The 14,310-nt window shown below is 43.2% G+C and overlaps 1 protein-coding gene across 1 annotated transcript in view; it reads right to left on the minus strand.

Moving 5' to 3' along the window:
* The window catches only part of slco3a1a (solute carrier organic anion transporter family member 3A1a), a 69,238-nt gene extending 56,511 nt beyond the window's left edge, over nucleotides 1–12,727 (minus strand). The window contains exon 1 of the mRNA XM_084408605.1: nucleotides 12,190–12,727. Coding sequence (XP_084264731.1) covers nucleotides 12,190–12,327 — 138 coding nt within the window. The 5' untranslated portion in view covers nucleotides 12,328–12,727. The remainder of the gene's footprint in view (nucleotides 1–12,189) is intronic.
* Nucleotides 12,728–14,310: the final 1,583 nt, after the last annotated feature.

Here is a 14,310-nt window from a genome sequence, read left to right on the forward strand (position 1 = left end):
GTGTGGGCACCTCACAGTAAAATACACTTGACAGTGAAAAACCGCCCTGACCAGTGAAGACTCCACAGAAAGCCTGCCACAAAAGGGGAAGATTCCACCTGGGGGCCTGGAGGAAAGCCAACTATCTGCCGTCCACTCGTCCATCTACCTGTTCGTCCAACAGCCAGAAAAGCAACATGACTGAGTCCAAGTCACTCAAAAAGCTAAAAATGGAGCGAACAACAGTGAAAAGATTGTTTTCTCGACTTACCAACCATATACTGAGGACCCACATGGAGATGTCTGTGGAGGAGCTACAAGGTAATTTCAAAAGACTCACAGCAGAGGGCTCCAAAGTGATGGATGTAAATGAGGAGATTGAGGCTGCATACATTGCACAGTGCGAGGAGACTGATCCAGAGGGCGCACCTGAATTAAGCGACCAGCAGAGAGCCGACCTCGAGAAGACGGAGAAAGAGTGTGAGCAGAAGTTAAAAGAGGTAAAGCACCTAATCCAAGAGACACTATGGGCCTCATTTGGTGAGAGGGAACTGACTCTCGCTCTAGAAACTGCAGAGGAAGAGTGTGAGAATGTCTCTTCCATTCAGCCTGACACACCCCTGGAGGCATATGATTTTATGCTCCATCATTTAGAGAGGCTGGTGCTTAAAGCCAAAGAAGCGCACCAGACCTGGAACCGTTGGGCTCCACTAGCCGAGAAGCAAGACTTAAATCGTCGCCTGACGAAGCTAGAAACCCTCTTTCCCAAGCTGGTGTCAGGAAAGGCCACCCTGATTAAAGCAGCAAGAATTAAAGAGGACACCAACAGAGTACCTGTCACAGCCCACAGCGCAGCCCCTGTCGCTGCCATAAAGCTCAAAGCCACAGCTTTACCAAAGTTTACCGGCAGTCAGCGTGAGTATTATAGATGGAGGAAAGAATGGGAGGCTCTGCAGAAGCAAGGTGAACCAACTGGGTCCATGGAGGTGAAGAAATTCCAACTGCTTGATAGCCTTGATGAAAGAGTGGCCAAAGATCTACGCCTGTCTACTTACACCTCAGCAGATGAGATCTTCAGAGTCCTGGAGAACCGCTATGGGAACCAAGCCACTATCGCCATCGAGGTTGTCGAAGAGCTACATGCTATCCCACCTGTCCGTGGTAACCAGCCGAGAAGAATCGTGGAGCTCATCCAAGCTGTTGGAAAAGCCCTCTATGATTTAAATGAATTGAAAAATGCAGATGCCATAAAAAACCCACTAGTAATAAAATCTATCGAGAGCAAATTGCCAGAGTCCCTGAAGAAAGACTGGCTTACCCACGCTGCTGACTTGAACAACGCTGTAAACCACCAGAACCGCTTTGACAAGTTACTTGCATACCTCCAATCCCAAGAGTCCATCTATGAGCAGTTAGAGCAGTTGCGAGACATCGACCCTGTCAATGAGAAGACCAGGTTTCAAACAAAGTATGCCCGAACGAAGACAACCAACTCCAGCAGTGGATCAGCAGGCTGCATTATCTGTGGAGACCCAAAGCACAAGAGAAAACTCTACTTCTGCAGAAGGTTTAGAACTACCACAAAGCTTCAGGAGAAGAAGGACGCAGTGCGACAGCTCGGAGCTTGCAAGAGATGCCTTGAAGTCCACGACGAACCCTGCAGGAAAACTACTTACCTGTGCGGGAATCCAGAGTGCAGAGACCAACACCACTACCTTCTCTGTCCCTTGCCCAGACATCTGTCCCAAAGACCCAAGCTTGGTCCAGTGAGAGCTGAGGGGAGAAGATGCACCGAGGCCCAGGAAGAGTTCCTCTCTAAACTTCCACCTGAGCTCGCGCAGCAGGGTCGTGATGCCTTCTGCAACATTGCATCCCGAGCATACAACTCCACTGCAGCAAAGAGAGGCCTTCTGGAGGAGATTGGTCTGCACGAGTACCCCGTGATCCTGATGCTCCTTGACGTCACCGCCAATGACGGGCAAAGAATCGGGACACTTATTGACCTGGCATCTGACACGAATTATATAACTCATAAAGCTGCAAGCAAACTGAACCTCCGCAGTGAAGATGTCACACTGGTCGTCCATGGCGTCGGAGGGATGAAGGTGTCTGTTGCAACCAAGCGCTACCTCCTCAAGATCCGTATCAGCACTTTAAGAGGGACCCTCAAGTCTCACCAACTGATATGCTACGGACTTGACAGAATTGCAGAAGTGAACAGACATGTTCCACCTAATAAGTTGCAGGAGATCTTCCCTGATGTTCCCCTCAAAGACCTAATTAGACCTAGAGAGATCCAGCTTCTGATCAGCCACAAAGAAGGCCAGCTGGTGCCCCAAAAAGTCCGCTCTATTGGCGACCTGGTGCTCTGGGATGGTCCACTCGGGAAGACAGTCGGGGGCACGCATCCAGATCTCTTCGAGGAAGTCATCCTGATGGCCCACACATCTAAGACTCATTTCGCGAGATCTATGAGAACTGCATCAGTCAAGTACCAAGAGTTTGCAACAGACCCAGCTCCCTGCCATTATCCAGATCACTCCGAAGCTCAGTCTAGCACAGCCACCAGCAGCAGAGACTTTCTGAAGTGGTGGAGGTGGGAAAGTATTGGAGCCGCCTGCCAGCCAAGATGTGGAGGGTGTCGCTGCGGGAACTGCCAGCCAGGGGGTAAAGAAATGACGCTTGCAGAAGAAAGGGAGATGGAGCTTGTGAGAAATGGCTTGACATACACAACTGGAGATGATCACAGCAGTGAACCACACTGGCACGCTAAGTATCCGTGGGCAGTAGATCCAGTAACTCTACCAAACAACAAGAAAGCAGTAGAAGCAACATTCCTCAGAACTGAGAAGCAGCTGTCTAAAGAACCTGAGTGGAAGATGGCCTATACTGTGCAAATCCATGAGATGGTGAACAACAGAGCTGCAATAAAGCTGTCCAAAGACGTCCTGCAGAGTTGGACCGGGCCAGTGTGGTACATAAGCCATCTCATCGCGCCAAATCCACACTCAGTCTCCACCCCAGTCAGACTAGTGTGGAACAGCAGCCAAAAGTACAAAGGTCTCAGTCTAAACGACATCCTCATCAAAGGTCCTGACGTCCTGAACCCGATCAGAGCTGTCCTGCTGAGGTTCCGAACTGGTGTCTATGCTGCCCTTGGTGACATCCGAAAAATGTATAACTCCGTCTGGCTGGAAGATCAAGAGGTCCACCTGCACAGATTCCTGTGGCGTAACAGTGAAGATACTGAAATAGAGGATTATGCTATCACAAGAGTCAACATCGGAGACAAACCTGCCGGTTGCATAGCCCAAGTCGCCATGCGAGAGACTGCAAACTTGCCTTCATTCAGTCACTTCAAAGAAGAAAGATGCGTGCTGGAAGAAGATGCCTACGTTGACGACATTCTGACTTCGCACAACGACCTTGACCATCTGAAATGCCTCACAGCTAACATCGAGCACATCCTGAGAGCTGGAGGATTCTATATGAAGCCCTGGGTCTACTCTTTTCAAAGTGGGAGGAAAGATCCCAAGAGTGAAATGCCCAGAATAGAGCAAAAGACTATGATCCTGCCAAACCAGCTGATGGAAGATGACAACAAAGCCCTTGGCCTTGGTTACACCATCGGTGATGACAAGCTTCATGTCATGGTTGCAGTGAACTTTTCAAAGAAAAAGAGGAAGATGCGCCTTGGTCAAAACCTGCTGAGGGAAGAAGTTAGAAATCAAACTCCTGATCCACTCACTAGAAGAGAGCTTCTGAGCCAAGTTTCTGGCCTTTACGACCCACTCGGCCTTGTGACTCCTGTCAAGCAAAAAGGTGCCATTCTGGTTAGGAGAGCTTTCCAAGAAGCCAAAGTAAGGTACTGCTTAGAAGACACGTGGGACGCTGCCTTGTCTGAAGGTCTCAGAGAAGACGCCATAAAGCTATTGGAAGAATATGCTGACCTGAGCCAACTTCGCTTCGCCAGATCCCTGACTCCGCCTGATCTCTGCGCAAAGCCCAGTGCCATCACGTTCTCTGATGGCAGCGAACACGCATACGGTGCGGTGATGTATCTTCGCTGGAGCTGCAGTCATGGTGTTGTTGTGAGACTGGTCGAATCCAAAGCCAAGCTAACCCCTCTCGACCACAGAGGCGATCCTGTAAAAGCTGAGATGTGCGGAGCCGTATTCGCAGCCCGCCTCAAGACCTACTTTCAGAGACACTGCCGACTCCAGGTTGAGAAATGGTACCATCTTGTCGACAGTCAGACCGTCCTGGGCGCAATACAGCGTGAGAGTTATGGCTACCAGACCTTCTTCGCAAACCGTGTTGGCGAGATTCAGAGCAGCACCGACGTCCAGGACTGGTGGTGGATTCCAGGGCTAGCAAACATCGCAGACATCATCACCAGAGGTGCCAATCCAGATGCCCTAACTGAGGACTCCGAGTGGCAGTCGGGTCCAAAGTTCCTCCAACTTCCTGATGATGAGTGGCCGAAGAAATCCGCTAAAGACGTTGCGGCCCAAGCCCGAGACAAAGTTACAAAGATCCAGAAAAAGACATTTGTAGCAGCACTTACCAGAAGTCGCCTGAAGACTGAACACGATCCAGCATACGATCCAGCCCGGGTAGAGTCCAGAAGACCAGCAGGATTAGCAATTCGACAGCTCGTCGATAAAAGGCGCTTCAGCAACCTGAGAAGGTTGGTCGGGACTGTGGCGTGGATCTGGAGAGCAGCTAAAAAGTTCCTGAATGCCAAGATCAGAGACCAAGAAAAGTGGGAGGCAGTACCATCCTCAGGTGTCCTTACAGTCAGCGAAAGACGAGACGTGTTCCGAGATCTTTGCCTAGCAGCTCAAGAGGGTGTCAACTTCCCAAGTGCCACAATAGACAGACTAGTCGTTTACAGGGACCAAACAAGTGGACTTCTGGTTTGTGGTGGCAGAGTCCAGGCCTTCAGAGAAGACCGCAGAGCTGTTCCTCTTCTACCATTCCAAGCTTGGTTATCCACCCTGCTAGCCAGAGAAGCACACAGCGAGGGACATGATGGAGTGGCGGGAACTCTACTGCGGATGAGAAAGAAGGCGTGGGTCATAAGAGGAAGAATTATTGCCCGAAAAGTTGTTGACAAGTGTATCGTCTGCAGGAAGGCAAAAGCCAGAACCTGCAAGCAGATAATGGGAAGCTTACCTGAAGAGAGGTCAAGTCCTGCTGCACCATTTGAGTTCACGTCTGTTGACCTATTTGGACCTTACCATGTGAAGGATGATGTCAAGAAGAGAGTAACTATGAAAGTATGGGGTGTCGTATTTTGCTGTATGTCCAGCCGAGCTGTCCATGTTGAGTTAGCAAACACATTATCAACAGAGAGCTTTCTGCTTACCTACCAGAGGTTCACCGCTGTCCGAGGCCATCCACGGAAAATCTGGTCTGATCCTGGTACAAACTTTGTCGGAGCAAAACCTGTCCTAAAAGAAATATATACTTACCTGAATCACCAGAACAAAGAGTCACTTGAAGAGTATGCTGCCAGAAATGAGACCACCTGGACGTGGAAAATCCTCCCGGCCGATTCACCTCACCGAAACGGGGCCGCCGAAGCTGCTGTCAGAGTCATTAAAAGAGCCCTCCAAAGTCTTGCCAATGTGGAAGGCCTTACCTTCAGTGAGTTCCTGACTGTGCTCCAGCTAGCTGCCAATCTTGCTAATGAGAGACCTATCGACGCCAGAGTTCAGAGCCAAGAAGAGCGCATCCAGTACATCACGCCGAACAACTTGTTGCTTGGTCGAGCCACACAAAGTGGAGACTTCAAAACTGTCGACTACACCATTTATCCATTCAAAAGACTCAAAGAAGTACAAACTATAGTCAACAATTTCTGGAAGTCCTGGAGCCAACTCGCTGGCCCGAACCTGTTCATTCGCAGTAAGTGGCATACTGCTGAAAGGAATGTTGCCGTTGGAGACATAGTTTGGCTCTGTGACCAAAACGCACTGAGAGGGCAGTTCAGACTTGCACGAGTTGTCGGCGTTAATCCTGATTCCAGAGAAGTTGTTCGAGATGTTTATTTGAGGGTCTCTCTAAGCTCCAGCATTTCGGTGAGAAATCCAAAACCGGTTGCCAGAGATCCCGAAATGAGTACCATTCTGCATCGGGACGTCCGGCGCCTTGTGGTCCTCGTGCCGGTGGAAGATCAGGTCGGAGACAGCCCACTTGAGAGTGCGATCTTTCCAGGCATGGCCACGTAAAAGATCGAGTGGGAGGTGTCGCGCTAACCCGGTGGAGGTGTGGCTGTCTTCCGTGTACCTGTCATTTCTTTCTCCTGCGTGCTGCCTCCCCTGCGCGCGCTCTGCATGCCGGCGCTCACGTGACTGTGCGCGATCTGCTGCAGGCTCAACCAGGTGAACTTAATTGGGAAATTAGAAGCTCGCGCCTAGTTCAGTGTTTCAAATATGCGCATTAGTCATTTGACTGGAGTACGACGGAGGACAAAGAGGTCAGCAGAGGCACAAATTCATTCACTGTGAGGAACTGGGACTTTTTGATTATGACGGGCTATCGGTAAGCTCACATGGACTCTTGTTTCACAGACTCTCGTTTGGATCCTTTGTTTGTTTTGTCTGTTTGGTATTTAATGTGTTAAATGTGTTAATGTTACAGGTGTAGTTTGAACGAAATTAATACTGCATGGTTTAAAAAAGAGAAATTGACAACTGATAAGACCAAATGCTTTAATTGGTATAGTGTTGCTTGTAAAATGCAGAGTAAAAGTACCAAGCTGTGTTGCCTGTAAAAATGCATTTGACCTTTCCTGTGTAAGGAAAATACCTGATTATTTAAAATGTTTGTGTTTTCTTTTTCTTTTATTTATTTAAAGGTTTTTCACCTGTTACATCTGATCCTACTGCATTGCTACATCAACTGATCAAAATAAATATTATTCTGAGTGAAATCCCAAGTCTGGTCCTTTTCAAGTGTGGGCACCTCACAGTAAAATACACTTGACAATACTTGGGTTTCATAAATAGAACAATACAAACAAAAAAATTATATTTTGTTTCTTTTTTGATGCAATGTAAAGTAATGTTTATTTAACCAGGAAAATGTGACAACATTAAGTTAAACTGGGACAGTGTATACATATAGTGCATCGTCCATGCACTCAGTTAAATCTTTACCAATAAGGGCAACGAAATGGATTTCTTTTTATGTGAAACAGAATTTTTTTTTTTTATTCTCGTGTAATAAAATATGTGTGTGTGCTTTTGTACTATTCACACTGGCTCTGGTCAGTTGCCAGACCCAAAGATATGTGCCAGGCTGCCAGCCTACAGGTTCTGGAAGCATAGCAAAAGGACAGGACAGGCCACATCCCCCACCTGCCTCTACTTTCTGCTTGCCTCAGAGTCTGTGCAAAACCTGCTGAAACCTGTTGATTAAATAGCTGGGTCTCACTGCATACATACATCAGTGCCAGTTCCACTGCAATAGGGCACATACTGTAGGCTGCTAACTTTAATGCCAAGACACATTCAACAAGTCAGCAGCATCAGCTAATGCCAAATCTCTGACTCCATCCTGACATGCTCACACCCATTGCCCTCTAATCCTTCAGCATGAAACCCCATCATTATAGCAAGGCGATGAATTATTGAACAATGAGACAAAAGTGTCTATCATGTTATTGTTGAGTCAAGTCAAGCTTACATAATAAGCAATGACAAATTGTGCAGAACAACCAGTCTGCATCGTTCAAGCGTGAAATGTTTTCAAGAACATGTGCGGCTACCAGGCATCCTTCAGCAATCTGTGTTTGAATTTGAACATGAGAGAGACGCAGCATGGCCTTATCACTATGACAGGATACAGAACAACAGAAGTACGTTCCATGAATTGAGATTTCTGAGAAGAGATGGTGGACCAACAGAAAACAGTAACTTTTGATAAATTAATTATTCTGTACTGCATAAACCACAGTTGTTGTTTTAAATACAGTGGGAATGTTCTTTAGAACAAATTAAAGCAGAAGACTGTACCAGTAAGAAAATCAAAACAGTTATAATATTGGTATTATTACAAAGCATGTCTGATTATTGAATACAATAATTTTAAAAAGCTGGCTGGTATAACTGCTCAAAGCATCCATCCCAACAGTTTAAAAGAAAATGTGATGGGAATATAAACGAGGGATGTCATTTACAGGTTCAGCCCATTGTTTGCTGTCAGGCGGAGATTGATTTTGAGTCCTGCACTGTCAACATAAACACATTCTTTTTCATCATTAAAACATTTCACCCATACAGAAATGAGCTGCACTTTTGAAAAACATATTTAAGTGCACTCACATCATGAGATGAAATGTCTGCTCATATTAGGATCCTACAAAAGCTGATTAATTTAACTTGGAGTGAGTCGCCCCATGAAAGCCGCCATGTTGAGATCACATGACCTGCTGAATATCACCAAAGACTATAATAACACAAGACGCGCGTCGGCGTAACTCGTATCGTTTTGAATGGGGAAATGTGCAACGCTCAATATGGCGGAAGCTCCGGTTCCTATAGAAACAGTCAGACGAGCGCTTCCACTGCGCATCCGCATTAGCTTGATCCAGCTGAAAAATGTCGTTTTCTGTCATGGTTAGAGCGTTTAGAAACAATTGATGAGACAGTTGTTGTCAGATTTCATTGGTGATTACAGATTTCAAATATGAAATGTAATCGTAAGCTTGGAGAACAGTTTTGGAGAATTTGATGTTTCCCCATTCAAAGAGATAGGAGCCGAGAGGCGTTTTAAAGATGGCCGCCGAGTGAAATGACTTGTCTTGAAGGGACTTTGATATCACTCATCTCGGTAACCCCGAGAAAAGAAAAAGAAAAAGAAAAAAACACTTACACAGAAGTACATTTTTTATCTTTCAAATCTTCATGGGGAACTTTTTTACCCTCATGCGAAACTCTCGATCTTACAGATTTCTTGCAAAAATCTTCCGGACAATGGTAAATGTTGGGGCAGAGGAATGCGGGGCTTGCAGAGGTGGGTTTTAAAGCTACACTAAGGAACATTTTTTACCTTAAAATAATGTTTCCAAAATCGTATCAGTGGTTCATCAAGTCGTAACAGGGTGAAAGGCACTTCTGGATTCGCTTTGCAGCCCTATATCTGCTATAACCACACTATGAAGTCGTGTTTCTGTAGTTCGAATGAGACATAAGAAAACTACAAATCTGACTTGCTTTACGTCAAGCGTTACAATAGTCATTATTTAGTTTTTCTTCGTTTCTGATGTCGCAATACATCATACTTTCATGAAATCATGCAACATACTCTACCTTGTCTGTGGACATCGTTCATTCCAAAGCCGGTGCTAGACAAACAGCGAGCGTGCGTGCGACAGTAGGCTGCGGGCGGCGAAATTATTTACGACAGCGGTAATGGACAATTCCGCTTCCAACCTGTAGGGCGACCGAAGAGGGAAAGTTCCTTATTGTTGCTTTAACATACTAAATGGTTTGGGAAGTCCTAAATACCAGAGAGAAGTCTGACATTTTCACCGGAAAATCCAGTTATGATTAAACATTATGAGGTGAGAAATTTAAAAAAAAAGAAACATATGCACAGATGAATTGTTCGCAATAAAATATATAATATGCATTTAGAAAATAAATGGTGAATTTTCATTTCATGCTGACTTTAATGGTTCTCTCAATTCCTAACAGAAGAATATTAACTATGGACAGACTACATATAATTTACAATGCACCATTTAGTTTTACATCACTCTTAAACTGACCTTTTGCGGCTGCTGCATTTAAAGCTGTCTAAGAGCACGTACTTGCTGAAACAGCTAATCTTACAGGCGCAAGTATGGTGGCCATGTCATACAGACATCTACATGTTTCTGCTCAGAACTCTATCAAGTACAGGCAAACTAAGCAAGCACAAATTAAATGAGTTGAGGTTAGAAGAACAAGATATATTTGTTTGGATATGTCACGTGGCATGCCTGCCAATGGACATTTGCAAACTCTGTCCCAGCATTTTGCATCACAGTCAGAGTACTTAACTATATGCATATTGGAAGCTATGCAAAGATTAACACAAGTTGTGAGAGCTTTCAGGAGACTGGCTCTCTTAGCACATGGGTAAAGTCCAGACTGCCAAAGTCAAGCTCAGGGCTGGGGCTAAACTTAGGAAACTGACACAATGTCCAGGAATGAGTCAATGAGTCATTCTGTGAAGGAGGGTGGAGACTCCATCTCAAAATGGACAAGAATTACAGTTGCTTCTGAAATAATCTAAATGAATCGGTCCAATATTACATGGAAAATTTCAAATGGTACAACATGACCTGCATGCTGATGACCTATTATATTTTTAACCTTGAACAAATAAAAGTGGGTTTAAACAAAACATTTTCATTGATCTCTTGCATTCTGTATAAATAACCTAGACGTTAAACAATCACTCTAAATATACAAACAAACTTGTACTGTTTCACACAAATGTTTGCTTTAGTAAGACATATTTGGAAATTTGATGGCTGATTTGTCTATGGAAAAACCCCAGGGAGGATAAGTTTAGTTTAATGCCCTATTTATCTGTCAAAATAAATCTGGGCAATCTCTACATTTTCCAGTCCCACAAACTTTTTTCTTTTTCTTTTTTAAATGGCAGAGTGTTGATTTGGTTTCCAAACATCACAATTTCCATAAGCTGGGAACAAATCCAGTCCACAACAAGTGCACCCCTTTGAGACTGTTCCCATGATGTATTGTGGCTTTCTGGCACAGAGCAAATGATTGTTTCCTTTCCAAATATGGTCTGAGCTTGCACAGACATCAGAGACGTCCCATGGGTATGGAGGACATGGCTGGACAAATCTCGTCCTTATCAAAGAAGCTATATAGTGTGAGGTATCCAACTCACGACACCAAGCAACGTGAGAATTTTCTTTTAGACATCGGACACGAAGCAGAGACAACCACAAAGCAGCTTTGTTGTGTTTAACATTTATAAGCAGAGTCAAAAGCAATCATATCTTGAATAATTGCCAAAATATTGACATTATCTTGCTGCATAGTAACACTTGTTTAGTTAGGGGTATATTTGAGACGCCATTTAATAAAATAAATAATGACAAGATAAAGACTTTGACATTATCGGGTTCCAATAAGCTAAATATTAAAAAGGTCATAATCAAAAATATCTCTCAGATATCTAAACAGATAGGTCTTGTCCTGGATTCTGACCAGCATCCATCATTATTTTTGCTTCATAGTAACACTGGTTTTGTCAGTTTTGGTTTTGTTATTTGTTATAGTAAGCCACCTAATAAAATAACGTTTTAATAAAAGTTTCCTTTTTTATGCAGTAATGTTTTTATAAAAGCAATAATCTGCTGTACTGTATTATGAATAGTCTATACATTAAAAAAAAAATGTTTTTTTTTTTTTGACAATCGAAGCGCATTTCTTTTACTCCATCACAGGAGCGGGTGTCTCTAGTCTAGTGAGATAGCTGGTGCAATAAATGTAAAACCTGGAGTGGATCTGGAGCAACACTTTACAGTCGCTAGTGAAAGTGTCTGTCTCTCCGTTCCACAATATAGCCAAAGCTACAGTACAGTACAGTACAGAACTTCACACACAAAGCTTGATGCTCCTTTGGGAACTATTTTCGTTGGTAGGAAGGAAATATCTAAACTATCAGTTGTCTGAAACAAGTTATTCTAGATTAATTTTTCATAGAACTGTTGAAAGCAATCACACGCGGAATATCAGAAGGCACCTGCCGCAGAATTACAGCAGTTCACCTTCCAGCTGTACTTTTTGCTCGTGTGATATTAATTAATGGTGTTTTATATTGATGATGGAAATTAAAATGATCCACATAGGCCTAAGGTTTTCTGTCATACAAGCCCACAGCTTGCCAGGCATCTTATTTCTCACAGCCTGACAGCTAATCTTATGACTGCTAAGGCAGCTATGCTTTAGGCTACTATAACACTACTGTATGTGTTCACTTCATTACATGATTAGGCTATGATAAATCCGTCACGCTTCATGCACTAAACAGCACTCAAGAAGAAGATACGGATTAACGACGAGTCAAACTTTGAGTCAAACAAGTTTTGTAAGTTCAATAAGAACAAACAGTCATTTCCAGAGCCTAAAGTGTATAACTTAACCAAAGCCAAATGAAACGCATCGATTTACTCACCAAGTATGCCCCCACTGTGCCCTGTGCCAACATCAGAGCACATTCCGCCACTAAAAATATCTTAATATTTGAGAAACACGAGGGTTTCTTATCATCCCGCTGAGGGTCCTCGGAGCTCCTCTGCTTTTTCACCAGCATCCTGAACAGTCCAACAGCCAAGAAACGCAGCTATAAACTATTGTAAACGGAGAATAAACGCTAAGTCAAGCGTGTCTTGATATATCTGTAATGTACTATAACTGCTGTTGTTTACAATCAGACTCAGTGCCGTGTGACAGACTTTTCATTGAAACTCCGCCGATGAATGAAGACGAACTAAACTCTCCTCCTATGCGCTGTATCGCGGAAACGGAGGATAAAAGGTCGCTGTTTTTTACTCCAAACATGTTTCTTTCCCTCTGAGACTGTCCGAGCTCCCGTCGCGTAGTGTTTGCTCGTATTCCGTCACCATCGCTCGAGTCCGCATGCTTGATTCCCCGCCTCGGTCATTATGACTGATATCTGAGCGTTTCTCACATACCGGTCGGTCTTGTACAGTAAAGACACACGGTAGAGGCGCTGTGATGCAGATATCAGCTGAATGCTTTACTGACACGTATATTCAAAATAAAGGCACATTGAATGGCAAAAACATGTTTTAAATCATTCATGTCAGTAATTTTCTGGGTGAATTCGGATCGTTCCGCGCAACACGACATTGGTTTTTGGCGACCATAGCTTTTCTTAACTTATCTTAAATATGTAAACAAAATACATATTTATGGGATATATTTGTGATGTGTTAATACAACATAAAATAATCAATAAATGTCAATAACTAGGATTTTATCACGTAACACGCGATTTCTGTTTGCCACTGTGAACTGTAAGCATTAGTGCAACATTTTGAAAATCCTGTGGAAACCCATACACTTAGGCCTATGTTAAATACATACATGCATACAGTAGCCTACAGTACATACTACAGTTCATACATAAAGTACAAACATGCGTACATAGGCCTACATACATACAATACAAACATACATACAGTACAAACATATTTACAGTAGGCCTACTACACATACTTTTAATGGCCATTTTCTTCAAGGAAAAGTTTTTGGTTTAAAAATGTTTGGTGCTTTACAAAGACAACTACTAATTTTTATTTTTCATTTTTAAACCATGGGTTTCCAAACTGGTGTCTAAACAGAAAAGTGTAGATACAAAAATTGGTAAAATTATTTAATGCTTTTGACTTCAATAATAATAAAGTTTTTTAATAATAAAAAAATGTTCGTTTTACATCACTCTTAAACTGACCTTTTGCGGCTGCTGCATTTAAAGCTGTTTATCACGTACTTGCTGAAACAGCTAATCTTACAGGCACAAGTATGGTGCAAACATGTCATACAGACATCTACATGTTTCTGCTCAGAACTCTATCAAGTACAGGCATACTGAGCAAGCACAAATTAAATGAGTTGATGTTAGAAGAACAAGATATATTTGTTTGGATATGTCATGTGGCATGCCTGCCAAGGGACATTTGCTAACACTGCATGTTGCATGTTGATAAAAAAATTAAATTCAAACAAAAAACTAATACATTTAACAGAACTAGCAAGTAGAAACTAAGTATTTTCCAAATAATATTTTTTGTGTGTATTTTATAGTATAAACTGTCTAAATTTGACCTTTATACATGATGATAGCTGTCTTTAACTGGGATCCCTGGCATGAGGATGATCATATTTGGGGATACGTAGACTAAAAGATTGAAAATCCTTCTTTTGAACTAATTTCTCAGTGGAATCATAGTGATAGCCAACGTTGTAAGATTGTATTACCAGTTCACATACAGTATTGCCTAATGGGCTTGCAACCTTGTAACTTTTTATGCTGAATTATTATCAACAGGATGTGAAGATGATTCATCATAAATATATTAAGCTATTTAATTTCAAGTCGACTTAACATGTTTAACAGCTTACTTCATGACTCAGCTAAAGTTTTGAGGGACAAGCTTTTTGTTTTTTCTGCTGTGGGGACAGTGCGAACACACTGTTCTGGTCAGTTTTTTGAGGAAGAAGAGTGTGAAATTCTGACACATTCTAGGTACAGTGCTAGAGCAGAGGCTGA

Source organism: Rutilus rutilus (assembly GCF_951802725.1).
Source record: "Rutilus rutilus genome assembly, chromosome: 5".
Classification (NCBI taxonomy): Eukaryota; Metazoa; Chordata; class Actinopteri; order Cypriniformes; family Leuciscidae; genus Rutilus; species Rutilus rutilus.